This window comes from Rousettus aegyptiacus, unplaced genomic scaffold, assembly GCF_014176215.1.
Source record: "Rousettus aegyptiacus isolate mRouAeg1 unplaced genomic scaffold, mRouAeg1.p scaffold_m13_p_10, whole genome shotgun sequence".
In the NCBI taxonomy this organism is placed as follows: domain Eukaryota; kingdom Metazoa; phylum Chordata; class Mammalia; order Chiroptera; family Pteropodidae; genus Rousettus; species Rousettus aegyptiacus.
The window spans coordinates 836,824-850,328 of record NW_023416285.1 but is presented as its reverse complement, the minus strand read 5'-3'; the positions used below and the strand labels follow the sequence as shown (position 1 = coordinate 850,328).

Below are 13,505 nucleotides of genomic sequence, written 5' to 3'. Positions count from 1 at the left end.
CGTCAGGACTGTGCCAGGTGCCTGGGGGTGACAGTTCAGAATGACCGGAAAAGTGGAAGAAAGCCCCAAACTTCACAATGTGATCTCATATAGAATAACTTTAAGAAAAAAGCCTTTAGAAATTTTTTAATACAAAAATACTCATACACAATTTTCCAAACACAGCTTCCCACTTTAAACGCTATGTTCCCCAAGTCTACATTTCAGTATACCCTCCCCCCCCAGAAGCGAGTTTCAAGTTTTCATGTCTATCAATCAAAACTGGTGACAGCACCCAGTGTCCCTAAAAGGAGCCTGGCCTCGATAAAGTTTAGGCACCGACAGGCACGGTTCTGACGGCATTTCACATCTCGGCAGGGTGCAGTGGGCACAGACAGCATCTCACTCTACTGGCTGAAATGCATCAAACGCGACACTTCTCAGAGGGTCGAGAATTTGGCAACTGACAGTTATTTGCATTAACTTTCATTAAAACTGGCTCATCTTTGCTGAACATAAGGCCGTTCTGGTGGGCGCTGCAGTGTGGTTCCAGAGGCACAGACCTGAGTGGCGGGGCCCAGGAGGCGAGGGCGAGGCGGGCGGTCCACGCGGCTCCCGGGCTGAGGGGCATCTCGCTGTGTGCTGCGGGTACCACAGCTGGTTCCCACCGAGGTCACGCCGGACGCAGCCCTGTGTCCACGGCGGCGGGAGCACCGCACTCCCAGGCCGGTGCCACGGGGCGGACGGCTGCAGCGTGTGAGGGAAGGGCCGTCCTCCTGGTTCCGCTTCACCCTGACGGCCCACAGCCAGGCCGAGCCCGCCCGGGCCGGCCCCTCAGCTCGGCGGCCTCCCCGGAAGCCTGGAGTGCTTCGTCCGGTTCACAGACTGCTTTCTGAAGACGTCCGAGTTAGTGTTAATTGCTCATTAGTTTAAGCTTTTGGAAAGAGGACAACCACATTGACAATTTTTCTAGTACTTTCCTTCAGAAAGATCATAAAAGAATTTGGAAATACCACCAAAGGGACATAAAAATCAAGATTTTACTAACGTCAATACAAAAATAAATTACTCTGCTTGCCAAAGTGCACTGCAGAACCAAGTCTGATGTCGACTCCCACAGACGTCCCTCAGCTGCCAGGCAGGACGCGGGCCGCGCCCATGGCCACTGCGCCCACACCAGGCCTCTGGTGCCACTTGTGCCCAGACCCGAAACCCGCAGGTGGCTGAAGGCCAGGCCGCTCGGCCGTCATGGGCACGGCCGACCTGCCGGAAAGCACAAGGTGCGTCGATCTGTAAGCTGATCCAGTATTTTCAAGACAATTCGAGATTCCAGAATTGAGTTCTAAAGCAGAACGCACCACAGTCTCCACGTCTTGTCGAGCACGGGAGCTCAGGGGGCCGGAGCCGCATGCGCAGAGGCCTGGCTGGTGGCAAGGCCCCGGTCTGCCTCTTGGTTCTGCACCATCTGCTCCTCCCAGGCCTGTGAGAGCAGAGCCAGGGTGCGGCCGGCCAGTGAAGCTCTGCTCACCCACAGTCATCACTCGAGGCGCAGGCCCCTCAGGCCCCAGAGGCCTCGGGCTGGGGCAGACCACCACCGCGGTCACGTCACGAGACCCAGAGAGTCATGAGGGGCCTGGAGGCCAGGCCGCCCTGAAATTCTACGAGGCAAAGCGACACAGGAGAGACGGGCAGGCAGCCTCAGCAGTAGTTTGCGGCAATAGCCGTGTAAACTTCGCAGAATTGATGTTCTTCGGTGATTTTAAGGAGAAAAGCCAGAAAACAGCACCTGTTACTGAGCATGCCTGCGTCATGTGCTCAGTGGCCGGGGAGAAGCATGGCACGTCTCACCCCCAGCCGGGAGGCACTCCAGGGAAGGGGGCCTGGCTTCCCGAGAGCTTGGCACTTGGTGGTGGCTGCCGGGCCCTCCCTGGGGCACAGGCGGGCCGAGCGCCCCCCAGCACACCTCGCGTTCGTGAGCAGGCCCACAAAGGGCGACGGAGGCATGGAGGCGACTTCAGATGACAGCAGCTCTAAACTCTAGGTCCCTCCTCCAACCCCACGCAGAGCAGTTTCCAGAAACGCACGTGCCCCGCGCTCTGGGCCTGCAGAAGCCCTTCCCCAAGGAACCAGGCCAGCCGCACGAGTAAACACGCATTTCAGTTGGTGGGGTATTGGTAAGACGAGTTTAGCAAAAATATATTGAGGATAAAAACCAAAAACTGGTAAAAACCGACTAAAAAGACCCTACACAAAGTACCCCAAGTGTCAGCAAGAGCCCCGTGCCAGCCGGGCGGGCCGCGCCTCACGGGGCCGCCAGCGGTTCAGATCCACGGACAGAAAAAGCGAAGTGCGAAATCTTACAACACTATCACTACGTCCTCCTGGGCCAGCTTCTCACAGGGATGGAAAACAAGCATTCTGAGGGAAAATTCACATTAGTACAAAAAAATACAGCTGTTTCATAAGAGCGAAAGTAATGGCCAGAATCCTGGTTTCCGAGGAAGTCCGGTCTCGGTCCTTGCCCGGCAGCCCCCGGTCCCTCGAGTGCCACACAAGGAGGAAGGAGGTGACGGCGACCCCTCAGCAGAAACACTGCTCTAGAGAGTCCTGGGTGGGACGGAAACGTTTCACACGCCGATTAATTTTCAATCACAACTTTAACCTAAGGACACAGAGCAGGCGGGAACCCTGACACTCAGAAATTCAAGTGGAGCCGCGACGCTGCGGAGGGAGGCTGCGCTGGCGGAGCGCTCCGGCCCACGCGGCTCAGACGTGGCCCGTGCGGACGCAGCGGGCGCTGCCGAGGATGGCTCGGCGGCGGGGCGGGCGCCCCCAGGAGGCCTGCGCGACGGGCACGCGACCTCGAGCCGGCCCTGCGGGCCGGACCCGCACCTGGGCCCCTGGCCGCCCAGTGCTGCCCTGGGATCTAGCCGAGTCCCCCCGGGCGCTATTTGCCTTCTGTGACTCTCCGCCAACACCTCCTCCTCTTCCTCTTCCCCTTGGACTTGATGGGCTCCGGAAGGGGCTTCTCAGCCTTGGCACCTCTAACGGACTCTGTCCCCAAGTCATGCTCACAGCAGTAGGACTGCCCGTCCTGGGTAGAGCTGAAGGCTGTCCCATCTTGGTGTTCCTTGCAAAACGAATTGGGGCAAAAGTGGCAAAATGAAGCAGAAGGTTTGCCACACACGTCGCAATGGTGCCAGGGACATTCCCACTTCCCTGCAACGAGACACAACGTATCACTGGGCAGAAACGATGCATCGCAAGCACTTAACATTTCCATGGCCAGAAACACTTTAAGAGGTGAACACGAATCCGAAGGAGGGGCTGCTTCCCACCCGGCCGTCAGGAGACGGAGAGCTGACGCTGGCGCCCAGAGGCCCGGGGGCCGCCGGCCCGCGTCCGGCCACGCGCCCGCCTAACGGTGCACGGCAGGTCGAGGGCGCTGGCCGTGACTGAGGCCGGGCCCTGTGTCCAGGCGGCTCCGGCCCCTCCCACTGCTGGGCGCCAGCCTTCCCCGCGCCAATGCGCAGGCCCGCTAGGCCAGGGAGACGCCGAGCCGCTGCGGGCAGGCGCCGACGGCGGCATTAGTCCGCCCCTGGCTCGGTCACCTTTCACCATCTGAAACGTGGCCTCACGGGCAAGCCTGCCTTCCCCTCACAGCTGTTCGCGTTCCTGTCTTTGAGCCCTCGCGTTTCTTTCTGGGGTTGTCGCTTTCCACACTGGGGCCCGTGGTCTCCCTGAAACTTGGGATGGCAGAAGAAGGAGCCCCTCCCTGGTCTCCCTGAGGGCTGGCCTGTCATCTGCCCGCCTCCTCCCCAGGTCTGGTGGGGCCGGACCCTGCGGCTGCCTGCGGACCGCAAAAGGCTGGGCTCCAGGCCACCACCCGGGGCCACCAACCCCGCTCGCTTCAGACTCCGGCCCACACCGCCTCCCGGCCGGGCCCCAGCCGCACACACGCACAGCCATCTGGCCAGCCCAACACGGCCCCCGAGGACTGCAGCAGGTGGGGCTCAGGGCAGGGACCCACCGAAGGGCCGCTTGCCCAGGCCCAGGCAGGCCAGGTGGTAGGCCTTGGTGCAGGACCGGCGGTCGCACAGCACCAGCTGGCCGCCGTCCCCGCAGCGGAAGCACTCGTCCTCGGACCGCTTCCCCTCGGCCCGCGCTCTGCGCCTCCGGCTCTTCTTCCGGCTCCGTTTGCCCTTCTCCTCCGCGGACAGGGACGCCGAGGCCTAGGGGCGAGAGGGACGAGACATGCAGCCTGCTGAGGACCTCGCTCCGCGGGGCAGAGGGCGAGCCAGGCCAGTCGGGGCCCGGGGCAGGGAGCACGGGCCACCCCTGGGCGCCAGCGCGCCCTGGTCTCGGCTGCTGCTCCCCAGTGCGTGTCCCTACGAGCGTGAACGAACCAGGGGCAGAGCCAGTGTGGACGGTCAGCTCCGGGTGGCTGGCCAGGGCACTGGGTTGCATGTGTCCCCCCAGTTTTTAGCCCCCCTGGAAATTCAGAGTGTGATCCACCTGGAAACAGGGTCACTGCAGGTGTGGCTAAGTTGGGACGAGGTCATGCTGGCGCTAGGCGAGCCCAAGCCCAGTCTCACTGGTCCCTGTGAGGACAAGGCCCTTGTGCGGGCAGAGGCCACGGGAGAGGAGGGGCCCTGTGGGGAGCGCAGGCCCCACCGCGCGGGCCCGCAGCGCTCTGCGGCAGGGGCCTGGCGCGGCACGTCGGCGCAGGGGCCCCCCGCGTGACGGGAAGGGCCGTGCTCCCTGGTGCCGGAGTCGCTGCCCCTGCTGGAGGACCCGCGGCCGCGACGCTACCTTTGGCCGGTCCCCGAGGAAGCCGCTGCAGTTGGAGGCCCCGCACCGGCACACCGTCTTCTCGTTGCCCAGGCAGTCCAGGTTGTAGTTAAAGGTCAGCTCCGTCCCTGGGGACAGGGGACAGGCCAGGCTGGGACCACGACCGCGCGAGGCCCCCGGGCAGCGCACCACACGCGCCCCTGCCCACACCACACGCGGCGCGCGCACACCACGGCTGCAGGACTCCGCACACGGCCAGGCGTCCGCACCGCCGCCCGCCGCCCCCGGGGCCTGGGCGGGGTCCCCGAGGCGTCCTACCTGCGGGGATGTCGCACACGGCAAACAGGCCCACGCGTGTGTCGCCGTTCACCGTCCACTTGAGGGTCTCGCAGTTGGGCTGGCAGCTGTGGTTCATGAACCGGGAATAGTTGCCCTTGGGGCCGGCGTCGATGATGCGGTCCTGCAACGCACAACTCCGGCCTCAGGCGGCGCTCACGCGCGGCCCTCGGCCACTCCCTGGGGACTGTCGCCGTCCAGGGACGCGCTGGGCAGCTGCTGTCGGACTGAGAACCGTGGTCCCCCACATCCACTCGGGCAGGACACCCCCAAAGCAGTCCTGTTCTCTTGCTCGCGCCCTCAGGGGGGGCCACGGGGAGCGGCCGAGCCCTGGTGACAACGGGGAGGCGAGCTGGAGCCAACGCCACCAGGAGGTGACAAAGCGAAGCACGAGGACCCTGGATGCTGAAGGCCAGGAGCGCGTGGGAAGGCTGCCAGCAGGACGGGACGAGCGCGCGTGACACGGGTGGGGGCATCGGCAGGTGGCCCTCGAGGGGCCGATCAGGCGGACGAGCTGCAGCGCCCGTGCGCGCGGACATCGGGAGGTGACGTGGCCGCCCGGCGACAGGGACGGGGGACAGAGCACAGCCTGCGGCCCCTGCGCCCCGTCTCCAGACAAGCGCACAGCCAGGGGAGGCCGGGGAGACGCCCCCGCGCACGTCCCCCGTCGTGGGGCCCACGTCTGCGAGAGACGCAGAACCGAGCCCGCACAGACCTCCGTGGCACGAGGCCCAGCGAACCCAGGAGCACCAAGGTGGCCAGACGCCCGAGCCGCCCGCCAGGGTCCCCCGCCCGAGTGACAGGTCCCGGGGGCCCGGCCCGCGGCAGCTCCGCTCCGCGCACACTCAGAGCCGCCCTGCGCCTCGAAAGCGGAACCGGCATCGGGACGCGCTTGTCTGTCCCTCGTCCCAGCAGCCGCGCGGCCCCGGGGGGGACGCGCTCAGAGCTCTCACGCTGGGCCCCTCCTCGCCGCTCACGTCCACGCACTGGCGCGGGCACAGACCGGCCCGAGGGCGCGCCCTGGGACTGGGGGGCACGACGCCCCGCCCACGACAGGCCCGCAGTGCCCCCCGCACACTGCCCGGCGTCCCCGCCGCGCGCCGGGCCCTGGCGGTGCCGGTCCAGAACTGCCTCGGGCGACGCCCGGGTCTCGGCTCCGCAGTACTTTTCTCCCTCAGAACTGTTACTGCAAAGACCTTGCCCGTGCCGTTTGTACGTGGAGCGCCAGGGACGTCGATGCCAGCTAGCACGGCCTCCGTCTTGCCTGCCGCCGTCCCCTGCCGCTAGGCCCGGGCCAGGCTGCTGCCCCAGAAGCCCGCCCTCGCCCTCGCGGGCTGGGGCGTGCCGGCGGGTGCGGGAAGCCGGCTGGCACGTCGCGCCCTGACAGCGCGGCCACCCCCGGCCGCAGGCCTGGGCCTGTCGCCGACCTGCCGCTCCGCCTGGTCCCTGCACGGCGTCTGCGGCTTCAGCGACTGCCTCTCAGGACAGCGGGTTTTAAGGCACCCGACAGGCCAGTTTCTCCTGCTTGCTCCCCTGCGCCCGCGCCGCCCCGGGCACCACGCCGTCTCTGCGGGGCCGCCACGCTCCGCCTCCCTTCCGTCTCGACCAGCTCGGCCGTGCTGCTGACCCCTCTTGAGACTCAGTCTCACACCTCGGGGTCTCCCGCGGCCCCTTGCGGCTTCGCAGGGGGCACGAGGCACGAGACGTTCGCGTCTCTCCTGCGTCGCGGACACTGCCTTTGCGTCGGCCCCGGGGTGGCCGTCGTCTCAGGGGACCCGTCTACGCGTTAACCGACCGACGAAGCGCGTCTCACGACACACAAGCAGCTTAAATTCAGACTGAACCGTGCCGAGGCGCGGACCTCAAGTTTCCGTTTCTCATACAACGACCCTCAGCACCCAAAAGGGAGGGTGTGACAGACGGATGTGCCGCCTGGAAAGGGCCCGGCGCCCTCCGGCGTCGGTGTCAGAGCTGGCGCAGCAGGACCACCGCCATGCCGGCCCCGCTCGCGTCCGGCCGGCCCTCCTTCCACCGAGCCCGCCAGCCCAGCGGGCCTTCCGAAGCGCGTCCTAACCAGGGCGCAGTCCCGCAGCACCTACGGAGACCAGCACGTGACGGCGGCGCCCCCTCCCCCGCCGGTCCCCGCCCGTGCGCACCCCCTCCCCTGATGCGCAGCGATGCCGGCACGCCCCGCCCTGCTCCCCTCCCCGGGCTCCCACCAGCGGGCGGCGGCCCTGGCCCCCCCGGGAGCCGCGCGGCCCCAGGCAAAGCAGCCCGTGCCGGCACCTTGTCGATGGTGAGCATGTAGAAGTGGGTGATGTCGTTCTCGTGCGCACGCTTGATCCGCGCCATGCACTCGTCCTCGTCGATCAGCTCGCCCACGTACTCGTTCACGAACTCGCCCTGGCAGCGGAAGGGCGCAGTCACCGCGGGGCCCACGCCGCTGAGCGCCCGCGTGTCCCTCACAGGCTGGGCGCGCCGCCTGCTCCCCGCCGAGCCACCTCCCCGCGGCCGGGCCGGTGCCCTCGAGCTTGCCGGCCGCTGGGCTACGGCTCCTCCCGCTGCAGGACAGCGACCACCAGCGTTCTGACCAGAGGCACGTTGTATGGGACCCTGTGACCTTTACCTTGGCAGATAACTTCCAGGTGAAGTTTTACGACGTTCAATCGTAATAACCCAGGTAACACCTTAAGGACCCCTCTCCCACGAGCACGAAAGCACGACAGGCACATCCGGCCCAGGGACCAGCGGACCCGGTTCTGAGAGGCGGGGGGAGGGGCACACACCTTCCTGATGTCCCGCTTGGCGACCAGGCCCCACCCTTTGCCGTCCGTCCTGATGATCTTGGTCTCGGGGTACTGGCGCTTGGTGAAGCACTGGTTCTGGCAGAACTCGCCGGCGGGGCACACCTGCGGGTGGCACTCGAACATCAGCATCCGGTTGAGACACTCCGAGTCGGAGCCGCACGGGCTCTCGTCGGTGGGCTTGCAGTTGCACTTGGGGATCTCGGAGATGTCGGCGGTGTAGATCTGCACCTTCCCGTACGGCTTGTTCACCTGCGCGGAGAGGGGGCCTCAGCCCTCACACAGCACCACGGCCCTCACGGGGGCGACGGACAGGCCGGCCTCGCACCCAGAGCGCAGCCCTGACCCCACAGCCCCCAGTCCCATCTGCGCCCTGTTCCTCGCTGATCGGCGAGAGCTGACACTTCTCCGGCCCGCTGTGAGAGACACGAGACCCACTGTCCTCACGGCGCCGGGAGGTGGCAGTGGTCACAGTCCCTGCTCCCGTGAACTCAGCTCATCATCGTCAGTGGCACAAAGCAACCCAACAATAACGCGGCAGAGAAAAGTGAGAAGAGACTGAAGCACAAGGGACGAGGTCCAAGGCGTGTGGTGGGGACACGGGTCACTGCTGAGGGACGGCACAGCGTGCCACACCGCCCTGGGCGGACTCGCTCAGAACCGACGCTTCTGGCTCTGACGCAGCAGCGTCAGAACTCCCCGGACGAGGGTGGAGAGCGCTGGCCCCCACTCGGCACGCAGACGCGGCCAGCTCACGTGCCCGAGGCTGTGGACCTCGGGCACAGCAGCACCGGCTCACGTGGCACAGGCTGTGAAAGGGGTGCCACCTCTCAGGCCCTGGCTACGCGCGGGCTTGCTCCCTGCCGGGACTCTTAGCCCCGGGGTGGACTCTGGGCCACAGCCGGACGCCAGTCCTGCCTCGCCTGCCACGCCCTCTGCGCTAGGAAGGCCGGTGGGCTCAGCCCAGGCCGGCGTTGACCACTCTGGTCCCAGCACTGGGTGACGGCATGCTCCAGGCCGGGGGCGGGGGCTGGTCCTCCGGCCCCCCAGGGCTGCTGCGCACGCACTGAGGCAACTGTGCCTCCGAGCAGAAGCCCGGCCAGCTCTGCCCGGCTGCCCCCGCAGGAAGGAGCACGGCGGCGACCTCACCTTGATGTGCTTGTAGGGCGGGGGCTTGCGCGCGCTCTCCTGCGTCTCTCTGGCTTCCCTCTGCAGCTTGATTTCACGAAAACGTGCCTCGGCTTCTTGCAGCGCTAAAGCCGGTGAGACGGGAGAAGATGTCGGCGAGGGGCGAGGGGCCGGGTCTCGTCCGCTGCGCCCTCCCGCTCCGCTAACGGGGGTCTCCAGTTGCTGTAAGACTGGAGGGGACGGGGAGCTGGGAGGGGCAGAGACGCCCAGTCAGCTAACGAGCCCGCTCACTACAGGAAAGGCCCGGGCCGGTCCTCCGCCTGGTGGCCACCACAGCCCCCCAGCTGTGACCTAGTGACAACGTGCCAGGCGTGCCACACTGCCCTGAGACAAAACGAAACACATTCTGTTCCTTTCGAGAAGACGCTCTGAGAAGTGAAGACGGGACACGAGGCCCTGAGCTCTGCGGGACACCACCATCGGGGCTGGGCGCTGGGGGCCAGCCGTGGCCAGGCGCTTGCTGGTCAGGGCTGGGGCGGGCAGCTGGTCAGGGCTCCAGTGCCGGGGATCCAGAGACGGGTGTCCCAAGCCCACCTGCCGGCTGGCGCATGCTCGGCACGCTGCCACCTCTCAGTTTCATAATGTGTTTGGGAATCTTTTGCTGCCCACTCACCCTCATTCAGACCCGAGGGCCTACTGCATGCTCGGGACCCCTGCCCAGTGCAGACACGGTGCTGGCCCTCGCCGAGGCCACCGGCTGGGACAGGCTCCTGCTTGCCCGGCACTGGCCGTGGGCACGCTGTCCTCATTCTCAGCCCAGCACCAGCACCGTGTCCTCCAGTCTGAGGGCTGCCTTCCCTTCCCGTCTCCCACCTGGCAGCAAGCTCGGGGGCAGAGTGTCCTGTCTACCCGCCCACACCTGACACCCAGTGTGTGCTGACAGGTGACATGAGCCACATCGAGCCCCGTGCACAGGGCCCTGACAGCAAGAAGCTCCCACGACACCTGTGTCCTGCACAAGGCAAGCTGGAAGATACCCCTGCAAATCTGCACGAACGTAACTTCCTGGAGATAGCTTCAGTGCTCCTGCAGTGAGCGAAGTTAACCACTACTGACGTCAAAGTCACGTCCTAGCCTGTGCTTCAGCAAATCGGTCTGAAAGCCCCTTTCCCCTACAGTGCAGCTAGCAGGCTCAGCCCAGCGTCCTCGACAGAAATCAGACTCTCAGAAAGCAGAAAGGAGGGTTTGCGCCCAAGACCGCCGTGGCGCGCCGCCTGGAGATCTCCGTACCGTTTTTGAAGACTCTTCCGATCCCTCTGACCCCCTGGTAGCGGCTCCCCCGGTCCCCCTCCATGTACGGGAACACTCGCGCCTGATGCGTCCAGTAATAATCTTTAGACCCAAAGAAAAACACAGGGAATTCTCCAATCTCGTGCTTCATTTTCTGAATATTTGGGGGAACATTTTTGGGATGGCAAACTTCTGCCGGCCACCATCTATTATAAATATTAAAAACAGGATTCACAGACTCTTCAGAGAGACAATCATTCCAACACATTAAGCTCTGTAAAGTAAAAACAACACGTTTGAGCGGGCGAAGGGGAGGCGGGGCCCGGCCCTCGCACCTGTAGTTCCCGAGCTTGACCCAGACGATGTCCTGGCAGCGCAGCCGCTTCCCGGCCCGGCACTCGTTGCAGAACCAGCTGCCGTCAGGCGTCTCGATGCCCAGGCAGTCGGGGTGGAAGGCCGCGGGGCACGACTCGCAGCACAGGAGGCTCCCGCCTGCGGGAGGCGGGGCTTAGCCGCGGGCGCCGCCCCTCGCCCCTCCCGCCCGCCCCGCCCAGCTCCGGGGCGGCCTCAACCCGGCGACGTGTGCAGGGCCCGGACACGACTGCCACGCGCCGACTGCCACGCGCCGCCGCGCAGCCCGCACGCGCCCGCGAGGCCAGCACCGCGGGGACCCGCGGGGAGCCGGGGCCGGCCCTCACCTTTGGAGCACACGAAGCACCAGCTCACGTTGACGTGCGCGTGGTGCCGCTTCCCCTTGCGCGCGGTGAAGTGGCCCGCGCACACGATGCTGTGCGACGCGATGACCGCGCAGCCGGCGGCCAGGCAGGCGTCCCCGCCGTGGTACGCGACGGGGCAGCGCACGCAGCGCATCATTTTACCTGCGGAGAGACGCACGCTGAGGACGCGCTCGCGCGGGACTGACCGGCGACAGGGAAGACGCCGCCCCCAGGACACCCTGAGAGGTGCCTCGCGCCACTGCGGGGCGCGCTCGCTCGCGGAACGGGGGCGGGGCTTCCTGGGCTCTGTAGGGCGCTGAGTGCGCCCCCGCCTCTGCCCGCCCGATGCCAGTAGGTGCCCCCAAATCTCCCCAACGGAGCCAAGTTCCTCCGAGGGCGAGACCGCCCGGAGGGGGTGGGGGACAGCGAGCGGCGCTGGGCGGAGCGAAGCCGCCCCCCGCCGCCCCCTCGCCCAGCGTTGATTTCGCTGACTTCGAACGACTCCTGCCGCGTGGGCAAAGCCACTGCAAGGAGAGCAAGCGGAGCCTATCACGACGGTCCGGGGGTCCCCCCGCCCTGATTCAGGGTCATCGAGGTGACGCAGCGGGAAGGAACAGAGCCCAGAGGGCCCGTCAAAATCCTGACCCGGCCTGTGTCCAGCCAGAGAAGTGACTCCTGCAAATTCGGCGGGAGTCAGAGCCCGCTGGCGACCGTCCCGCGTGCCCCCCGCCCCGGGCCCGCGCGCAGGCGCGTCTGTACCTTTCGAGGGCCGCGGGTTGGAGGGGTTCGAGGCGTGGCAGCTGACGCAGCTGTGCAGAGGGCAGCGGAAGCCCCGGCTCTCGAACACGGCGAGCGGGAACCTCCGCAAGCAGGCGTCGTGGTAGAACTTCCCGCACTGCGACACGACGCAGCGCTTCACGTCGCCCGAGCTCTCCTTGCACACGAAGCACGAGTGGACCCCTACGCGGGGGCGGGGCCGGGACTCAGACTGCAGTGCGGCTCGGCTGGCTGCCCCACCACAGGGACCTGGGCCGCCAAGGGTCACTTAGAGGACGGCGGTCACTCAGGCTGGCCAGAAGTTGGAGGAAAGGACCCCAAGGAAAGGCTCCCTGCCCAGGGCACACCCCCACTCACCACCACAGACAGGTGCCCCGGGAGCGAGTGTGTCCCTCTAGATGCCCTCACTTGGGGTGAGACCCCGACCGAGGCCCTGCTCCAAGGAGTCAGGAGACCCCCAGGCCTGGCCAATGGACAGGAGGCAGGGACCCCACGTCCTCCCGTCAGCCCCGGACTGCACCGCGGAAGCCCACGCAGCAGAGAAGCAGCAGCCGCTCGGGGACAAGCAAGGAGCTGCTCCTTCTCTGGGTCAGGTGCTGACTGAAGCTGCACCCCCCAGGGCCCCCACTCCTGTGACCCGGGCTGTGGCACCGTGACAGTCCCCCACAGACAGCAGGCTCATGCCGGCCGAGGCAAAGGGCACGACAAAGCCCACTGCCAGTTAACCAGACGCCTTGCCCAGCACCTTGTGCTCCCCTGATGCTTGAGTGAGTCTTTAATCAAAGGGTAGCCCCCAGCACCTCCTCGGGGGCAGCGCGGGCGCCGGGGGCGGTGGAGACGCATCCCCAGAACCAACGGGACGCGCCTGCCAGGTGCCCAAGCCCCGGGGCCAGGGAGGCCGGGCGTCTGTGGGTGAGGACGCAGCACTTGCCTGACGCGCACTCGGGGCAGGTGAGCCTCCCCTCCGGGGTCCGGGGCAGGCCGAGGCAGGCCGGGTGGAAGGCGCCACAGCAGGGGCCGACGCACAGGGCCAGGCCGCCCGTCTTCTCGCACAGCTGTGGGTGGAGAGGGGCCTGGTGACGTGGCCGGGGGCGGGCAGAGGGGACAAATGGGATCGTGGGCCCCAAGAACACCCGAGAATGTGGAGCCAAGGCTGGAAGGGTCCAGAACGTCCCCACTGGGGACCCGGCACTGCCCGACGGCCACCCCCACTCCACGTCTTGCACGAAGCGTCTGTGCACACTGGCACTGAATGACGCGACCTGGAGCGCTGCCTCCCAGGACCCACTGGTGGCCCGGCGCCTTCAAAACAAAAACCAGTGGCCGTGGCGATCGGGGGCCAGGGGGGATGGAGGGAAGAGACGCGCCCGCGGGCCGGGGGCCTGAGCCGGGGGCGCTGGGGCACGCACCGCGCGCGGCCCTCACCTGGCAAACGTGCTCCTTTTTCGCGGCCGCGCCGCGTTCGGACTTCCTGGAGGAGACGGACACCTCGGTCTGCGCTTCGTCAGCACTCTCGCACGGGGACTCCAGGGGCTCGTCTCCCGGGCCGTCCGAGGCCTGCGGAGGAGGAGGCGGAGGACAGTTCACTAGTCGCAGAGCTGGGGGTGGGCACGCGGCTGCAGACTCGTGCGTGAGGACGTGCCCCACCCGCGCACGCGCCCTGTGCCACTGCCTGTCGAGTGTG

The 13,505-nt window shown here is 66.5% G+C and overlaps 1 protein-coding gene across 2 annotated transcripts in view; it reads right to left on the bottom strand.

Moving 5' to 3' along the window:
- Nucleotides 1-111: 111 nt before the first annotated feature.
- The window catches only part of NSD2 (nuclear receptor binding SET domain protein 2), a 55,884-nt gene continuing 42,490 nt past the window's right edge, over nucleotides 112-13,505 (bottom strand). For both annotated transcript variants that reach the window (XM_016159222.2, XM_036227404.1), the window contains exons 11-23: nucleotides 13,247-13,378; nucleotides 12,753-12,876; nucleotides 11,804-12,004; nucleotides 11,027-11,206; nucleotides 10,664-10,820; nucleotides 10,329-10,534; nucleotides 9,060-9,163; nucleotides 7,893-8,162; nucleotides 7,393-7,509; nucleotides 5,089-5,230; nucleotides 4,792-4,898; nucleotides 4,010-4,211; nucleotides 112-3,198 (exon numbers count right to left, since the gene is read on the bottom strand). In XM_016159222.2, the coding sequence (XP_016014708.1) occupies nucleotides 2,927-3,198; nucleotides 4,010-4,211; nucleotides 4,792-4,898; nucleotides 5,089-5,230; nucleotides 7,393-7,509; nucleotides 7,893-8,162; nucleotides 9,060-9,163; nucleotides 10,329-10,534; nucleotides 10,664-10,820; nucleotides 11,027-11,206; nucleotides 11,804-12,004; nucleotides 12,753-12,876; nucleotides 13,247-13,378 (2,214 nt within the window). In that variant the 3' untranslated portion in view covers nucleotides 112-2,926. The remainder of the gene's footprint in view (nucleotides 3,199-4,009; nucleotides 4,212-4,791; nucleotides 4,899-5,088; nucleotides 5,231-7,392; nucleotides 7,510-7,892; nucleotides 8,163-9,059; nucleotides 9,164-10,328; nucleotides 10,535-10,663; nucleotides 10,821-11,026; nucleotides 11,207-11,803; nucleotides 12,005-12,752; nucleotides 12,877-13,246; nucleotides 13,379-13,505) is intronic.